The sequence below is a fragment of the Aotus nancymaae genome, unplaced genomic scaffold, assembly GCF_030222135.1.
Source record: "Aotus nancymaae isolate 86718 unplaced genomic scaffold, 86718_ANA_hifiasm-v0.15.2.pri h1tg000030l, whole genome shotgun sequence".
NCBI classification, from domain to species: Eukaryota; Metazoa; Chordata; class Mammalia; order Primates; family Aotidae; genus Aotus; species Aotus nancymaae.
Window position 1 is genome coordinate 38,686,246 of NW_026988443.1, and position 19,255 is coordinate 38,705,500.

Consider the following 19,255-nt stretch of genomic DNA (forward strand, 5'->3'; position numbering starts at 1 on the left):
GCGCCGAGGGCGGAGCCGTTGCAAGGCCCGTCCCCGGCGTCCCCAGCGCGCAGTCCCGTCCAGAGTGCGCGTGCGCGGGGGTTGCCGTGGTGACTGGGAAAGCGTTGAGCTGCAACAACTAGGGCGCCAGAGGCTGGCGAGGAAGGAAAGCGGGGAGTCTCCGGCTGGTCTAGGGACGGTAGCAACGTCCGCCGCGGAACTGGGCTCCCCACAGCTGCAGGGCGTTCGGTGGCGCAGAAGTGAACATGCATCCGGAGCCCTCGGAGCCTGCGGCGGATGGGGCAGCAAAGCTGGACTGCACGCAGGAGCCCGGCGTGGAGGCGTCTGCTGGTGACCACGGGAGCGCAGGCCTAGGGGGCTGCTGCAAGGAAGGTGCCGACTGCCCCCCAGGGAGGGCGGGGGGAGACGGGCCGACCCGGGTGGGCGCTCCAGCCTCCTTCCCACGCCACATACCCGATCTTCACAGCCAAATAATAACAGTAATAAAGGTACCAAACAACGCTCTGCAGTAGGGGCTTCTCTCCCAAGTTGGTACAGAGATAAAACTTGCTCCAAACAGATAATCCTCGGCTAGTCAGTGACAGAACAGACTCGGCTGGGCGCGAGTCTGTCACCACGTAAGATCAAAGGCTTTCTCCCCTCCAGACTGCATGTTGTGTCAGCGCAACACATAATGATTGAATTTGGAGTCTAGTCCAGTGCCTGACCTAGGGTAGAGAGTCTGAATGAAGACTTTGTGGTTCTGGGGTCACTGTGTGACCCCCTCACCATAGTTTGACAGAATGGACTTGAAAGATCAGCTTCATGGCCAGGCGCGGTTGCTCACGCCTGTAGTCCCAGCACTTTGGGAGGCCGAAGCAGGCGGATCACCTGAGGTCAGGAGTTTGAGACCAGCCTGGTCAATACAACGAAACCCTGTCTTTACTGAAAATACAAAAATTAGCAAGGCGTGGTGAAGTGCGCTTGTAATCCCAGCTGCTTGGGAGGCTAAGGCAGGAGAATCACTTGAACCTGGGAGGCGGAGGTCGAAGGGAGGCGGAGGTTGCAGTGAGCCAAGATCATACCACTGCACTCCAGCCTGGGTGATAGAGCAAGACTCCGTCTCTAAGTAAATAAATAAGTAAATATTAAAAAAAAAAAAAAGATAGACTTCAGCTTCTGCTCCCCACTAGACTTGGTGCCCGAAGGGAAACCTTTTAGTGATTAGATTAAAAAATAATTGATTTGTGTTCTAGCTTCTGAACCGAGGCAACAAGCTGATTTGTGTTCCAGGCAACAAATATATCTTAAGCATCATCTGTCCAGACAAACCTTGTGTGAAGAGCCGTAGGGAACTGGCATGGCTCAGTGGGAAGGCACCAGCTTTGGAGTCACTGATACTGGGTTCAGGTGGAGGCTCAGCAGCTAGCCAGCTTTATGGCTATTGGCCCAGAGCTTAACCTCTCTGAGCCTTAATCTCCTCATCTGTAAGCTGGGATAATTATATGGGAATATATGGAGATAATTACAACTAAATGTTCCATCATATAGTGGGCCATTATTAAATGGCCCACTATATGCTGGTAGCTCTTGCTATTAATCGATTACATATTAATATGAATATGTTGAGCACTTACCCTTTACTTTTTCCACAGACATTTATCTGGAGCTTCCTGTGGCTGGGCATTCTATGCAAAATTGATGAGTTTAAGACACACTCCCCACATACAGAGCATTTAGTCTTGTTCAATAGATCACACAAACACACAGAAAGCGGCAGACCAGAGCTCTTAATGTTAAGTGCAGTTGAATTGGCCAATTTGGAATGACCTTTGAAAAAAATTATTCATTTCAATGTGCTCATTTTCTTTTTATCAAAGATATTCTCACAATTTTTGTTTCTTTTCATGTGATTTTCCTTTTGAGGATTTTTTTTTTTTTTTTTTTTTAGACAGACTCTAGGTCTGTTGCCAGGCTGGAGTGCGGTGGTGTGACCTCGGCTCACTGCAACCTCCTCCCCTGTGGTTCCAGCGATTCTTCTGCCTCAGCCTCCCGAATAGCTGGGATTACAGGCACGTGCCACCATGCCCAGCTAATTTTTTATATTTTAGTAGAGATGGGGTTTTACATGTTGGCCAGGATGGTCTCGATCTCCGGACCTCATGATCCTCACACCTCAGCCTCCCAAAGTGCTGGGATTATATGTGTGAGCCACCGCACTCGGTCGGATTTTTTTTTTTTTTTAAAGATGGAATCTTCCTGCCTCAGCCTCCTGAGTAGCTGGGATTACAGGCATGCTGCACCTCACTTTGCCTGAGAAATTTTTTAAAAGGCAAAAGAACAAAGAACATTGAAACAAATACCCATGTTTTGTCCCCCAAGAACTGAAAATGAATTAACATTTTATCATATTTATTTGAAGTCTTTTTTAATGAAAGAAATAAGCCCCTCTGCAAAATAAATAAAAATAAAAATGAATAAGGCTGGATGCGGTGGCTCACACCTGTAATCCCAGCACTTTGGAAGGGTGAGGAGGACAGATCACCTGAGGTCAGGAGTTTGAGACCACCCTGGCCAACATGGCAAAACCTCATGTCTACTGAAAAAACAAAAAAAAAAAATTAACTGGGCATGATAGCAGGCACCTGTAATCCCAGCTACTTGGGAGGCCAAGCATGAGAATCACTTGTACCTAGCAAGTGGAAGTTGCAGTGAGCCAAGATCCTGCCACTGCAGTCCAACCTGGGGGATAGAGCGAGACTGTCTCCAAAATAAATAAATAAATAAATTTCACATAAAGTTTGTGTTCCTTTTGTTCTCTGTCCCCCACCCCATTTCTAATCCCATTCCTTTCCTGCCTTGTCCAGAATTTTATATGGATTATTTCCAGCACTTCTCTACACCTATGTGCCCCAAAACAATGCATAGCATTGGTTTCCATATATATATATATATATATATATATATATATATATATATATATATAATATATTTTGAGATGGAGTCTCACTCTGTCACCCAGGCTGGAGTGCAGTGGTGTGCTCTCAGCTCACTCCAACCTCCGCCTCCTGGGTTCAAGTGATACTTCTGCCTCAGCCTCCTGAATAGCTGAGACTACAGGTGTGTGCCACCATGCCTGGCTAATTTTGTTGTATTTTTAGTAGAGACGGGGTGATCATTTTAGCCAAGATGATCTCAATTTCCTGACCTCATGATTCATCCACTTTGGCCTCCCAAAGTGCTGGGATTACAGGTGTGAGCCACCACACCCAGTCAGGTTTGCATATTTTTAATTTATATAAATGTTATCCGGTGCTTATTGTGAAACTTGCTTTTTTTCACTGCATATACGTTTCTGAGATTTATCTGTATGGATGGATGTAGTTCAAGTGCATTCTTCTCAAAGACAGAAGAGCAAGTCATTGTTTCATGTAAACAGTCCCTATGGATGGACATTTACATCGTTAATAGTTTTTGGCTTTTATAAAAAAGGCAGAAACAAATATCTTTGTCCATGTTTCCTTGTGCACCTGTTACAAGTATTTTTATAGAAGATGTACTTAGTAGTGAAATTTACACAATCTTTGACAGTGCTTTAAAAATTGTTATACATTTAAAGATTGCTGGTGTTCTTTTTTTTTCTCTTTTTGTGAAACAGGGTATATCACTTTGTTGCCCAGGCTGGTGTGCAGTGGTGTGAACATGGCTCACTGCAGCTTCAACTTCCCGAGCTCAAGTGATCCACCTGCCTCAGCCCCACAAGTATCTGGGACTACAGGCATGCACCACTACATCTGGCTAATTTTTGTATTTTTTTGTAGAGATGAGGTTTTGCCATGTTACTCAGGCTGGTCTCAAACACCTGGGCTGAAGCAATCCACCTGCCTCAGCCTCCTAAAGAGCTGGGATTACGGGACTGAGCCACCATGCCCAGCCACTAAAGAATACTGGTATACTATACTAAAAGTGGTTGGTCCTTAACCAAGCTGAAGCTGGGGGACATTTTTTGATATATATCTTGATCTCTACAGACCTGATCTTTTTTATTTTACAGAAATTAATGAGCCTAAGGAAACACATGTGGGTTCTTCTGACACATCCTCCCAAAGCCGGCAGAAACGGAGTGGTGATAACGGGTCAGATGGTCACTTCCCACACCCAAGAGAAGACAGGGAAGATGGGGGCCCCAGGTATGTGGGCATGCTGCCAATCAGTGTGCATTTACAAAGTAAGGCAAATGGTATAATCACCGCCTTGTACGGATAAGGAAATAGAGGCTGGTAGAGATTGAATTGCCTGCCTCATGTCTGAGAGTGGAGTGATGATGGCCCTGCCTCTGCCGCACAGCTGAGCGCACATTCTATTCAACTTTAAAGCCAGACCTGCAACAGGAGCAGCAGTAGTTCCTGATGACACCATTTAAAGTAGTTTTATTAGAATATACATTGCAATTTTTAGGCCAGGTGCAGTGGTTCACGCCTGTAATCTCAGCACTTTGGGGGGCTGAGGTGGGCAAATCACAAGGTCAGGAGTTCGAGACCAGTCTGGCCAACATGGTAAAACCCCATCTCTACTAAAAATACAAAAAGTTAGCTGGATGTAGTGGCGGGTGCCTGTAACACCAGCTACTTGGGAGGCTAAGGCAAGATAATTGCTTGAACCCAGGAGGCGGAGGTTGCAGTGAGTCAAGATCGCATCACTGCACTCCAGCCCAGGTGACAGAGTGAAACTCCGTCTCAAAAGAAAAAAAAAAGAACATACATTGCAATTTTTAAGAATGCTGAAAATAGGCTGGGTGTGGTGGCTCACGCCTGTAATCCCAGCACTATGGGAGGCCGAGGTGAGCAGATCACCTGAGGTCAGGAGATTGAGACCAGCCTGGCCGACATGGTGAAACCCCATGTCTACGAAAAACACAAAAATTAGCTGGGTGTGGTGGTGCATGCCTGTAATCCCAGCTACTTGGGAGGCTGAGGCAGCAGAATCGCTTGAACTTGGGAGGCAGAGGTTGCAGTGAGCTGAGATAGCACCATTGCATGGGCAATAAAGTAAGACTCCACCTCAAAAAAAAAAAAATGCTGAAAACAATATTGGCTTGTTTTACAAAAAGAAGCAGAAAAAGAAGAAAGAGGAAAAGAACTTAAAATAGGTATCGGGCATATAGGGTGTTATAGAATTTCGGGCAGGAAAGGATGTGGTAAAGAACTTTGAGAATATATTTCACAGCTGACAATTTGCAATAAGCTTATTCATGTTTTGCATTTTAACAGAATGACTAAAAGTTCCCTGCAAAAACTCTGCAAGCAGCACAAGCTTTATATTACCCCAGCATTGAATGATACACTGTATTTACACTTTAAAGGTAAGGACCTAAGAGAGGAAATGCTTCATGTCAGGTGAAAAGATTCCGCCTAGTCATATATAAAATTACTTTCAGGGATCATCTTTAGTTCTCAGAATGTATCTAAGCAGGAAATTTCAAAGTTTAGTGGAGATTTATGGAAAAGGAATAATATTTCCTTCAAGAAAAAGTCTTGCCTGACCAAAGTTCACAAAGGAGACATTGGCTATATGAATACCCAGGAAACACACTGGTATCTTTTATTATTGTTTACTAAGGAACTTTTTTCCTTATTTTTTTGAGATAGTGTCTTGCTTTGTTGCCCAGGCTGAAGTGCGGAGTGCAATCTCTGGTCGCTGCAACCTCTCCTTCCAGGTTCGAGCACTTCTCCTGCCTCAGCCTCCCAAGTAGCTGGGATTATAGGTGCCTGCCACCATGCCTGGCTAATTTTTGTATTTTTTAGTAGAGGCAAGGTTTCTCCATGTTTCCCATTCTGATCTCAAACTCCTGAGCTCAGGCAGTCTGACTGCCTCAGCCGCCCGAAGTGCTAGAATTACAGGTGCGAGCCACCATGCCCAGCCAGGACTTTAATTTGTCATACCAGAAAGCTAGTTCGTAGGTACTTTGGGCTTGGAAGGGCTATGTTGGGAAGGATTGCAGCTCGATGTTGGAACCAAATGATGAGGATCTTTGGGTGCCTCCTACAGTGGGGAGGCATGAACAGGACCTAGGGCTGGAGTCCAATATCACATATAAAAGGAAGCTCAGGTTCGTAGGCAGGGCTTTTTCCAGCCTGAGAGCTCCCAGTCTGTGCTGATGGGGTGAGCAACTTGCTCAGCAGTCCTCTGATTATTCATTTGTTTCTTCAGTAGATGCTTGCCGAGAGCCTTCTGTGTGCCCAGTCCTGTTCAGTGCAGAAAATGCAGAGAGGGAAATGGCAAAGGTGCCTTTGGTGTCCTGGGGGATGGGGGCAGCTACTGTGAGGACACTACGCCAGGGAGATGCCCAAAGGGCTCCAGCAGCACAACTATCTTCAGGGGTTGGAACAACATTTAAGGGTCTCCTCATCTCCACTTTTGCCCCCTCCGAATTCCCCACCCAGCATCCAAGTGTAGCAGACAGACCCCGGGGGAATGGATACTTAAGCGGCGGGAAGAAAAATGGAACCAGTAAGTTTGACTAAGTAGAGGCAGTCAGAGAGTAGAAGACCTAGGAGAGAGAGGTGCCCATATTAGTTATCGATTGCTACATAATTAACCACCCCGAAACTTAGCAACTGAAACTCATTGTCTCACCAAGTTTCTGAGTGCCAGGAACTAAGGAGTGATTAGCTGGGTGGTTCTGGCTCAGGGTCTCTCATGAGGCTGTAGTCAGACTGTCAGCATGGCCTCGCTCATATGACGGCTTGACTGGGGCTGGAGAATCCACTTCTGGCTCTAGACCTCACAGCTGTCAGGCAGAGGCCCCAATTTCTCACCACGTGAGCCTCTCCCTGGCAGCTGGCTTCCCCCACAGCAAGTTCCCAAGAAGGGAAGCGAGGCCAGGACAAAAGTGGAGGTGACACTGTATCACTCCATTGTGTCAGGGTCACTCCTGTCTCACTGCAGTGCTAACAGGACAAAAGTGGAGGTGGCACTGTGTCACTCCATTGTGTCAGGGTCACTCCTGTGTCACTGCAGCGCTAACAGGACAAAAGTGGAGGTGGCACTGTATCACTCCATTGTGTCAGGGTCACTCCTGTCTCACTGCAGCGCTAACAGGACAAAAGTGGAGGTGACACTGTATCACTCCATTGTGTCAGGGTCATTGCTGTGTCACTGCAGCGCTAACAGGACAAAAGTGGAGGTGACACTGTATCACTCCATTGTGTCAGGGTCACTCCTGTGTCACTGCAGCACTAACAGGACAAAAGTGGAGGTGGCACTGTATCACTCCATTGTGTCAGGGTCACTCCTGTGTCACTGCAGCGCTAACAGGACAAAAGTGGAGGTGACACTGTATCACTCCATTGTGTCAGGGTCACTCCTGTCTCACTGCAGCACTAACAGGACAAAAGTGGAGGTGACACTGTATCACTCCATTGTGTCAGGGTCACTCCTGTGTCACTGCAGCGCTAACAGGACAAAAGTGGAGGTGGCACTGTATCACTCCATTGTGTCAGGGTCACTCCTGTCTCACTGCAGCGCTAACAGGACAAAAGTGGAGGTGACACTGTATCACTCCATTGTGTCAGGGTCACTCCTGTGTCACTGCAGCGCTAACAGGACAAAAGTGGAGGTGGCACTGTATCACTCCATTGTGTCAGGGTCACTCCTGTGTCACTGCAGCGCTAACAGGACAAAAGTGGAGGTGACACTGTATCACTCCATTGTGTCAGGGTCACTCCTGTGTCACTGCAGCACTAACAGGACAAAAGTGGAGGTGGCACTGTATCACTCCATTGTGTCAGGGTCACTCCTGTGTCACTGCAGCGCTAACAGGACAAAAGTGGAGGTGACACTGTATCACTCCATTGTGTCAGGGTCACTCCTGTCTCACTGCAGCACTAACAGGACAAAAGTGGAGGTGACACTGTATCACTCCATTGTGTCAGGGTCACTCCTGTGTCACTGCAGCGCTAACAGGACAAAAGTGGAGGTGGCACTGTATCACTCCATTGTGTCAGGGTCACTCCTGTCTCACTGCAGCACTAACAGGACAAAAGTGGAGGTGACACTGTATCACTCCATTGTGTCAGGGTCACTCCTGTGTCACTGCAGCGCTAACAGGACAAAAGTGGAGGTGGCACTGTATCACTCCATTGTGTCAGGGTCACTCCTGTCTCACTGCAGCACTAACAGGACAAAAGTGGAGGTGACACTGTATCACTCCATTGTGTCAGGGTCACTCCTGTGTCACTGCAGCGCTAACAGGACAAAAGTGGAGGTGGCACTGTATCACTCCATTGTGTCAGGGTCACTCCTGTCTCACTGCAGCACTAACAGGACAAAAGTGGAGGTGACACTGTATCACTCCATTGTGTCAGGGTCACTCCTGTCTCACTGCAGCGCTAACAGGACAAAAGTGGAGGTGACACTGTATCACTCCATTGTGTCAGGGTCACTGCAGCGCTAACAGGACAAAAGTGGAGGTGACACTGTATCACTCCATTGTGTCAGGGTCACTCCTGTGTCACTGCAGCGCTAACAGGACAAAAGTGGAGGTGGCACTGTATCACTCCATTGTGTCAGGGTCACTCCTGTCTCACTGCAGCGCTAACAGGACAAAAGTGGAGGTGGCACTGTATCACTCCATTGTGTCAGGGTCACTCCTGTCTCACTGCAGCGCTAACAGGAGGGTATCGATACCAGTAGAGTCATCCAGAGAGCCTGAGGAGGAAGCTGGGAAAGGGGGCACAGGGCCCATTGGGCCAGATATCTTGGAATGGTCAAGGGCTAAGAGGACTGACAATAGCATATAGCAGCTAGGATCTCACTGGAGGCTTTAGCCAGGTGGTTGTAGTGATGGTGGGATCCAGGGGGCAGCAGCCAACTGGAGATGGCTTGAACAGACAAATTGAGGTCTTTCCCACAAAAGCAGAAGGACATGGGCAAGAGCTGGAGCGAAGACCAGGGAGAAAAACCAGAATGTCAAAAACCCAAGGAGACAAGTAATCCAGTTTCTTCATCAAAAAATTGCAATGGAAGAAAGAGAGAGAGAGACACCCACACAGACACTCTAGGTTAAAAGTGACTTAAGGCCAGGTATGGTGGCTCATGCCTGTAATCCCAGCACTGTCGGAGGTCGAGGTGGGCGGATCAGGAGTTCGAGACCACTCTGGCCAACATAGTGAAACCTCGTCTCTACTAAAATACAAAAAAAGTTAGCCAGTTGTGGTGATGCATGCTTGTAATACTAGTTACTTGGGAGACTGTGGCAGAAGAGTCGCTTGAACCCAAGAGGCGGAGATTGCAGTGAGCCAAGATTGCACCACTGTGTTCCATTTTAGGTGACAGAGCAAGACTCTGCTTCAAAAAAAAAAAAAAAAAAAGGTTGGTTGGGTGCAGTGACTCATGCCTGTAATCTCAGCACTTTAGGAAGCCAAGGTAGGCAGATCACCTGAGGTCAGGAGTTCGAGACCAACCTGGACAACGTGGTAAAAACCCATCTCTACTAAAAATACAAAAATTAGCTGGGCAAGATGTGCCTGTAATCCCAGCTACTCAAGAGGCTGAGGCAGGAGATTCACTTGAACTCAAGAGGTGGAGGTTCCAGTGAGCTGAAATCGTGCCACTGCACTTCAGCCTGGGCAACAGAGTAAGACTCTATCTCAAAAAAAAAAAGTGACTTACGAGACATCCACTAGTTACAAGGTTTGGACCTTATTTTTCTGTTGATTCAGACAGTAAACAGTTTGGAAAAAAAGACAACAAAGAAATGTGACCAGTAATAGGCTATTTGATGACACTGAGGAACTGCTGTTTTGCCGTCACAGTGCTGTTGTGGTTACCTTAAAGACAAAAAGTTCCTATCTTTTAGAGATGCTGACTTCAGTATGAAGACCTTGAAGCAACATGACAGATACTTCCGCTATAAAACTTTTTGTGGAAAGGGACTGCGGGGAGGGAGAGCATCAGGAAGAATAGCTAATGGACACCAGGCTTAGCACCTAGGTGATGAGGTGATCTGTGCAGCAAACCCCCATGGCACACATTGACCTTCATAACACACCTGCACACCCGGCACGTGAACCCACGCACTTAAAATAAAACTTGAAGAAATAAAATAATAAACATTTTTGTGGAAAAAAGAGAGGATTAAAAAAAATCTATCTATACAATACCTAAGTTTAAATGTATGCTATGACTATTTTAAATATTCTGTATGCTGACAGCAAGCTTGGAAGGGGAGAGAGAAACGTGAAAACAGATGGTCTCTTGGCAGGTTCGTGGGTGCACTTCTTTTTATTTTGCTCACCACGGATATTAAAAATTATTAACAAAAACCTTTTCAGACAACAAAATAAATAACTTGAAAAAGTGTTGGTGATAGTAGATGAAGCATGAATTCCACATTGATGGTGAGTTACTAAAGGAAACTAAAACGTTTGTTTTCCTAACCCTAAATTTGGTTCATAAAACTGAAAAGAGAACAAAACAAGGCCCACAGTTTGCACTAGAGTTAGTCCTGGCGGGGACATTTTCAGGGTAGGTTTACCCCCACCACTCCCTCACCCCCGCCCACTCCCCTCCATGAAGGCAGCAGTAGGCTTCACCCTCCCAGGTGGGTGATTCCAGCAGGAAGACTACCAGTCGTTTCAGCAAGAACCCCCTGGGATTCGTCAAAGTTGGTCTTGCTTGGCTAAGTGTGGCCATCCCGAATGAGTGAGGCGGCTCTGAGAGGCTGTCCAGAGAGCCATTGGGTGATATTAGGAGCAGGACGGCCCCTCCAGGAAAAGTTGATACTGGAGGAAGGAGCCGTGGATGCCGGGTAGGTAGGTGTCTGCACCCGTTTTGAGCTGCTGTAACGAGATATGATAGCCTGGATGGCTTATAAACAACAGAAATTTATTTCTCACAGTTCTGGAGGCTGGGAAGTCCAAGGTCAAGATACTGGCAGATTGGGTGGCTGGTGAGAGCCTGCTTTTTTATTCTCAGATGGCACTTTCTTTTTTTATTTTTTCAGAGACGGGGTTTCACCATGTTGGCCAGGATGGTCTCAATCTCTTGACCTCGTTGTGATCCGCCCACCTTGGCTTCCCAAAGTGCTGGGATTACAGGCATGAGCCACTGTGCTTGGCCTCAGATGGTGCTTTCTTGCTGTATCCTCATATGGTGAAGATGGCAAAGGAGCTGTCTGGGGCCTCATTTATGAGGCCACTAATCCCATTCATTCATGAAGGTTCTTCTCTCATGACCTTATCATCCCCTCCCAAAACTCCCACCTCCTAATGCCATCGCATTAGGGGTCAGGATTTCAATGCATGAATTTTGAAGGGACACAGACATTCAGTCCCTACTAATAGGAAAAAACAAGGGTGGCCGTGACCCCTCTGCCCTGTGAGTAGGAGCCTAATTCCCTCGTGCTTCCTCCTTGTTAGGTTTCGACCGCATTGAGAACCTGGAAGAATACACAGGGCTGCACTGTCTCTGGCTGCAGTGCAATGGAATACGGAAAATCGAAAACCTGGAGGCCCAAACTGAGTTGCGTTGCCTCTTCCTGCAAATGAACTTACTCCATAAAATCGAAAACCTGGAACCTCTGCAGAAACTGGACGCTCTTAACCTCAGCAACAATTACATCAAGACCATTGAAAACCTCTGTAAGAGCACCCAGCAGTGTTTCTGTCTGCCATGTGCCCATCACTTTCCCCCGAGGGAGGTTCTGAGATTTTATATTATGGGCAAGAAGTGCTTTTGATTTTGCTTTGCTTTGCTTCTTTTTGAGACAGGGTCTTGCTCTGTCACTCTGGCTGAAGCCCGGCAGTGCCGATACAGCTCACTGCAGCCTCAACCTCCTGGTCTCAAGCCATCTTCCCACCTCAGCCTCCCAGGTGGCTGAGACCACGGGCACTTGCCACCAGACCTGGCAAGTTTTCCTATTTTGTAGATGTGGGGTCTCACTGTGTTGCCCAGGCTGGTCTCAAACTCCTGGGCTCAAAAGATTCTCCCACCTTAGCCTCCCAAAGTGCTGGGATTCCAGGTATGCACCGCTGCACCTGGCGCAAGGATTTTTATGCCTTTGTTTTTGACTTCTGCTGACCTTACCTTCCAGCCTGCCTCCCAGTCCTGAATACACTGCAGATGGCCCACAATCACCTGGAGACTGTGGAGGACATTCAGCATCTACGAGAGTGTTTGAGGCTTTGTGTCCTTGACCTTTCACACAACAAGCTGAGCGACCCAGAGATCCTGAACATTCTGGAACGCATGCCCGATTTGGTAAGAAAAAACAAGAAAGTACCACAGAAAACCGCTTCCATTATGTTCATTAAATATCAAGTCCTTTTTTGTCTTTTTTCTCCTTCCTGCTTTCCTTCCTTTCCTTTTTCACACTTCTTTCCTCTTTGTGTTTTTAGCTGGAGTGTTTGAAATGCAGATGTCATATTATTTTACCCACAAATAGTTCAGTGTGTACCTCTGACAGATAAGGACCTTTTTTTTTTTCTTGAGATGGAGTCTCGCTTTTGTTGCCCAGGCTGGAGTGCACTGGCGTAGTCTCAGCTCACTGCAACCTCTGCCTCCCAGGTTCAAGCAATTCTCCTGCCTCATCCTCCTGAATAGCTGGGATTACAGGCATGTGCCACCATGCCTGGCTAATTTTTGTATTTTTAGTAGAGACTGGTTTTTGCCATACTGGCCAGGCTGGTCTCGAACTCCTGACCTCAGGTGATCCGCCCACCTCAGCTTTCCAAAGTTCTGGGATTACAGGCATAAACCGCTGCACCCGGCCCAGATAAGGAGTTTTTAAAGCATAATCACAATCCTATTGTATCTAGAATATTATAATCACTACACTGAATGCCCAGTCCACATTTATTTTCCTTTCGTCTCAAAAATATGTTTTGACAGTTGTGTTGTTCCAGTTCAAACCAGATTCAGACATTACATTTGGATTATTTGTCTTGTCATTCTCTTTCGATCTATAACAGTTTCTCTTCCCTGATTTCCTCCCACCCAATTAATTTTTTTTTTTTTTTTTGAGACAGCGTCTCGATCTGTCACCCAGGCTGCAGTGTAATGGCCCAATCTCGGCTCACTGCAACCTCTGCCTCCTGGGTTCAAGTGATTCTCCTGCCTTAGCCTCCCAAGTAGCTGGGATTATAGGCACCTGCCACCACACCCAGCTAATTTTTGTATTTTTAGTAGATTTGGGATTTCATCATGTTGGCCAGGCTGGTCTTGAACTCCTGACCTTAAGTGACCTATCCACCTCAACCTCCCAAAGTGCTGGGATTATAGGCATGAGCCACCATGCCCAGCCACCACTCAATTAATTTTTCAAGGAAACCAGGTCCTCTGTCTGCATGTAGCTGATTGCATTCTTTTGGTGCCACTTAACATGTTCTGATGGCTCCGGTATTTCCAGTAAAATGATATCGGAACCAGAGGCTGGATGGTATCCAGGCTGAATATTTCCCCTTGTAGTATGCCAGGTCCTTCCACTGCCAGGTCCTCACATCGGGGAGCATGTGAGGCCTGCTTGCTTCTCCTTTTCATTTGAAGATTCACTAGTAGGTTCAGATATTGTCAGGCTGGTCCAGCCATTTCGAAGCTCCCCGTCACTCCTTCTCCCAGTTATTTTAGCAGTCACTGATGAACGTTTCCTAGATGAATTATTTCATTAGGAGCCACACAATGACAATTTTCCAGTTATCTCACTCTCTCAGCATTTATTTAGCTAGAATGCTTCTACAACGAGCTTCCACTCGCCAGCTAGTGGTTCATCCAGTTCATGCAGAAAAGGCCAGGATCAATGTTCAGCCCTCTTATTTATTGATTTTATTTTTCTTTTCCTTTTTTAATTTTTGAGGGTGCCTTGCTCTGTCGCCCAGGCAGGAGTGCAGTGGTGCAATCTCAGCTCACTGCAACCTCCGCCTCCTGGGTTCAAGAGATTCTCTTGCCTCAGCTTCCCGAGTAGCTGGGGCTACAGGCGTGTGCCACCACACCTGGCTATTTTTTTTTTTTTTTGGATTTTTTGTAGAGATGGGGCTTCACCCTGTTAGCCAGGATGGTCTCCATCTTCTGACCTCGTGATCCACCCACCTTGGCTTCCCAAAGTACTGGGATTAAAGGCGTGAGCCACTGTGCCTGGCCTTTTTTTTTTTTTTTTTTTTTTTCCTTGAGACAGGGTCTTGCTCTGTCACCCAGGATGGAGTGTAGTGGTATAACCATGGCTCCCTGCAGCCTCAACCTTCCGGGCTTACATGCTCCTCCCACCTTAGCCTCCCAAGTAGCTGGGACCACAGGTGTGCATCACCACATCCAGCTAATTTTGTATTTTTTGTAGAGATGGGGTTTTGCCATGTTGTTCAGGCTGGCTATTTATCAATTTTCAGTGAAATGAATTAAGACCCTAGCAACATCTCATGGTGACAATGAAGCCTTTCTCTTTTTCAGCATCATTATGAATGCATACATTTATATATACAGTATTGACATGATTTAACTCTTGCCGTCACTTTAATTTTTCATGTTCAAATTTTCCCATCTGGGCAGGGTACGGTGGCTCACGCCTGTAATCCCAGCACTTTGAGAAGCCGAGGTGGGCAGATCACTTGAGGCCAGGAGTTTGAGACCAGCCTGGCCAACATGGTGAAATCCCGTCTCTACTAACAATACAAAAATTAGCTGGCCATGGCGGTGCATGCCTGTGATCTCAGCTACTTGGGAGGCTGAGGCGGGAGAATTGCTTGAAGCTGGGAGGTGTTGCACTGAGCCGAGATTTCACCACTGCCCTCCAAACACAATGAGACCCTGTCTCAAAAAAAAGAAAAATCCCATCCTTTGGGCTTGAGAAGCCTTCGGGTTGCTCCCGTGTCCTTTTGAGCGCGCTCTAGTAGCCTTTGACAGCTTCCTTGCTTCTTAGTGTCTGTGCTGTCGTGTGTACTAGGAAAGAAATATCAAAACTAGCACACACAACCCTTGAGTTTATTGTATACTGCTTAGGGCATTGATAAGCAAGGAAAAAAGTGAGTCAGCTGAAAGCAAACCATAGTTGAGGAACAGTCTGCAGAGTGCACTAGGAAAGACTAGTTTAGAATGGCAGCACATGGTGAGAATAGAAAGCTCTATGAGAGTACAGTCCCCCCGCTGGTTTGGTTTCGTTTTGGTTTGGTTTTGCTTCGGGTTGCCGTAAGTACCGGGTGGCTTAACTAATAGAAATTTATTTTCTCATAATTCTGGAAACTGGAAGTCAAGCGCAAGGTGTGGGCAGGGTTGGATTCTCCTGAGGCCGCTCCTTGGCTGGTAGGTGGCCGTCTTCTCCCCGGGTCCTCACAGGGTCCCTCCCTCCGTGCTGTGCGCTCCCTGTGTCCTCCTCTCTTCTTCTAAGGATACCCGTCAGATTGGATTAGGGCCCACCCTAATTAGTTCATTTCAATTTAACCACCGCTTTAAAAGTCTCATCTCCAAATACAATTACATTCTGAGGTGCCTCGGGTTCCGACTTTAACATCTGAATTTTGATTAGGATGCAATTCAGCCTAGAACGAAAGCAGCTTGCTTTATATTCATAGTTGTTTTGAGATTGCTCTTAAGTCCCCCCCACCCTGTGTACCCCTTTATTTACACTGGGTGGGTGCATTGCTCCCACCGCCCCACCCAGTGCCGGGTAAGTCACTTGAAGGCAGAGCATGAATGGGAAGGTTGGCATGAGAATGAAGTTTGGGAACTGCTAAACTAACTAATTTATGATGTCTTTTCCAACAAAGAAACACTTTCGATATGAAAAATACTCCATCAGTTTAGGCAAACAGATTTTGAAATGGTTCACCCTCATGTTGCCTTAAGCATTCAACTTTTTTTTGAGATGGAGTCTCGCTCTGTCACCCAGGCTGGAGTGCAGTGGCATAATCTCTGCTCACTACAGCCTCCACCTCCGGGGTTCAGGTGATTCTCCCGCCTCAGGCTCCTGAGTAGCTGGCTTTACAGGCGCACACCACCATGCCCAGCTAATATTTGTCTTTTTAGTAGAGATGGGGTTTCACCGGGTTGGCCAGGCTGGTCTCAAATCCCTGTCCTCAAGTGATCCACCTGCCTCAGCCTCCCAAAGTACTGGGATTACAGGAGTGAACCACTGTGCCAGCCCCCTATGCATTCAACTTCTTTGAATTTCTTAAGGCAATAAAGGAGGCGACAGCATTTAAAGATGGGGGAGGATGGCAAGTGGCATTGCTGAACCCCTCTCTCCTCCCTGGTCCTAACTGACATCAGGGAGAGCTGTGAGCCTGGGGACAGGGCCCTCCTTCTTGCGACACTCAGCAGAGGTAAGCGGGCACTGCCCATCCTTCCCCTTAGTCACTGCTGCTTCTCTGTCTAGTGGCTTGTGTGTGTTTTCTTAAGATGGGTCCTGGCTGGGAAGAAAAGAAAACCATCAATTACACAGAGATGCATTTCAGTAAAAGATGCTGGGTAGCAAAACTAATATAATAACTGCACTCAGAAAAAGCCTCAGGAAATGTTTTCCAATATTGTTCTAGAGGGACAAAGAGATCTAAGAGCTGAAGTTCAAGTGGAAGAAAGGGCTGCTGAATGATGTAGACAGTTTTGAGAGCATGAGGGCATTGAAAACCCTCCAATTTCTCGGATCAAGTCACAAGGACATGATATTGGCACTTGTATTTTGCTCAAAAAATAGATTTTGTTTATTTATTCTTAGTCCACATCGCATATACAATAATTCTACTGCATCTTTTATTAATCAGTTTGGTTCTGCTTGTCTTCTTGCAGCGTGTACTGAATTTGATGGGAAACCCGGTTATCAGGCACATTGCTAATTATAGAAGGACCGTCACTGTGCGACTGAAGCACTTAACATACCTGGATGATAGACCAGTTTTTCCAAAGGACAGGTAAGAAAAGCCTTGTGATCACATTTTAATCTGTCATAGTTGTCCATGCTTAATATTAAACTTTTAAAATTTCTGATTCTTGAACAATTTCACATATCAAAAATGTTCTTTGGAAATAGGCTTGATGGCTACATAATTGCCTATTATGGGAATCTGAGCACCTATTCATAGATTTTTAAAATATTCTTTTGATAAATATCCTTGTATAAGTCATTTACCTCTTTGCTGATGAGTTCCTTGGAATGGAATTTTTGGAGTAGTATCACCGTGTTGAAGAATGCAGTTTGAGACTTTGTAAAAACTCTTTTTTAGTTTTTGAGACGGAGTCTCGCTCTGTCGCCAGGCTGGAGGGCAGTGGTGCGATTTTGGCTCACTTCAACCTCCGCCTCCCAGGTTCAAGTGATTCTCCTGCCTCAGCCTACTGAGTAGCTGGGACTACAGATGCATGCCACCACACCCAGCTAATTTCTATATTTTTAGTAGAGACGGGGTTTCACCATGTTGGCCAGGATGGTCTTGATCTCTTTACGTCATGATCCGCCCTTCTCGGCCTCCCAAAGTGCTGGGATTACAGGCTTGAGCCACTGCGCCTGACTGAGACTTTGTATAAACTCTTATACATATTTTCTAGTTGTTTTCTAGAGCATTTATACCAATTTACAACCTCACATAACATAACCATGAAGAGAAATATTGGCCAAGTTAGTCGATGGGTGAAGATAGTACCCCACTGAAATTTGCATTTTTGGATAATTGATGGAGTTGGGCATTTTTTTCATTGCTATTGGACACTTATATTTCCTCCTTTATGAATATTCTATTTGTGACTTTTTCCAAGTTTCTTTTTGAAGTGCTTTTCTTACCAATTTGTGAGAGCTTCTTTAATATTTGAAACATCGTACCCTGGACTGCCATGTTTATCATCGCTGCTTTTATCTGTGTTTTAAATTTACTTTTTAACTTAGATCAATTTAGTAATTCCAACTAGAATAAAATATCAGTCATACAGGCTACTTGACGAGACGCACCATCTGAATTTTGCATTATACAACATTTACAATAAATGTAGCTTGTAATATGTTTTTATACTCACAAATTTAAATCAAACTAACACATACTTCAAATAGAGCTTCCACTTTAGCCAGGTAAGAAAACCAGAAGACCTGCTCCTGGGAAGTTCAACAGAAATGGACCCAGCTCCCAGGGCCCCAGGTCTCGGGATGGTGAGGACAGGGGGAGCAGCCAGTGCACAGGGGCTTGACTCCCAAGCCAGCTCTGCAGCCACCGGCTACATTACAACCTTAGGGGAGCTCCCTAACCTCCCTGGGAGCATGTTCTTCATCTGCAGAGTGGGGAGATAATACTATTGTCCCTGTAAGTGCCTGTGAGCAACATGCAGGACTTCGAGCAGGTGCTGGGCTCTTAGGAGTAAACCGGTAGGAGCAGCTCCCTCTAAAGATGCTGCTTCCGCCCTGGGAGCCATGCTGAGGAAGGTAACATGGATGTGAGCAATAGGAGCCACTGCCCTTTACAGTGTAGCTGTAAAGTCAGATTAACCTGGCTTGAGTCTTTTTTTTTTTTTTGAGACAGAGTCTCACTCTATCACTCAGGCTGGAGTGCAGTGGCCCGATCTCGGCTCACCGCAACCTCCACCTCCCAGTTCAAGCAATTCTCCTACCTCAGCCTCCTCAGTAGCTGGAATTACAGGTGTGCACTACCACGTCCAGCTAATTTTTGCATTTTTAGTAGACACGGGGTTCCACCATGTTGGGCAGGCTGGTCTCAAACTCCTGACTTCGTGATCCGCGTGCCTCAGCCTTGCAAAGTGCTGGGATTACAGGTGTGAGCCACCGCGCCCGATCACTTGAGTCTTTTTTTAGAGACAGGGTTGCACTCTGTCACCCAGGCAGGAGTGCAGTGGTGTGATCACAGCAGCCTCGAACTCCTGGGCTCACACAAGCCTCCCAAGTAACTGAGATTACAGGCGTGCACTGCCAAACCCAGCTAATTTTTAAGTTTTTTGTAGAGACAGGGGTCTCACTACATTGCCCAGGCCAGTCTCAAATTTCTGGCCTCAAGTGATCCTCCTGCCTTGGCCTCCCAAAGCCTTCACAGGTGTGAGCCACCACGCCCCCAGCGTTTAATCTTAATCCAACCACTTACTGATTATTTGGGCTCTTGCTGTTGTCTGTGATGCAGCAGGTGTCTGCTCACCTGTCATTTTATTAAAGCACTCTCTATGACCAACTGTCCTGTCTAAATAGTACCTTCTCCACTTGACATCTGTTTGGCCTGATTTATTTTCCTCTTAGGACATACTAGCCTCTGACATATATGCATTTCCTTGTTTACGATCTGCCTTCCCCGACTAAAAGGGCTCCTCT

The 19,255-nt window shown here is 46.5% G+C and overlaps 1 protein-coding gene across 2 annotated transcripts in view; it reads left to right on the forward strand.

The window, feature by feature from the left end:
• The first annotated feature begins 100 nt into the window (after positions 1–100).
• The window catches only part of DNAAF1 (dynein axonemal assembly factor 1), a 33,229-nt gene continuing 14,074 nt past the window's right edge, over positions 101–19,255 (forward strand). Inside the window, exons 1-6 of one of the 2 annotated variants that reach the window (XM_064383353.1) lie at positions 101–372; positions 4,034–4,169; positions 5,250–5,341; positions 11,400–11,621; positions 12,074–12,240; positions 16,750–16,871. In XM_064383353.1, the coding sequence (XP_064239423.1) occupies positions 246–372; positions 4,034–4,169; positions 5,250–5,341; positions 11,400–11,621; positions 12,074–12,240; positions 16,750–16,871 (866 nt within the window). In that variant the 5' untranslated portion in view covers positions 101–245. Of the gene's footprint in view, positions 373–4,033; positions 4,170–5,249; positions 5,342–11,399; positions 11,622–12,073; positions 12,241–16,749; positions 16,872–19,255 lie in introns of those variants that run through there. The other variant, XM_064383354.1, reaches the window with a different exon arrangement.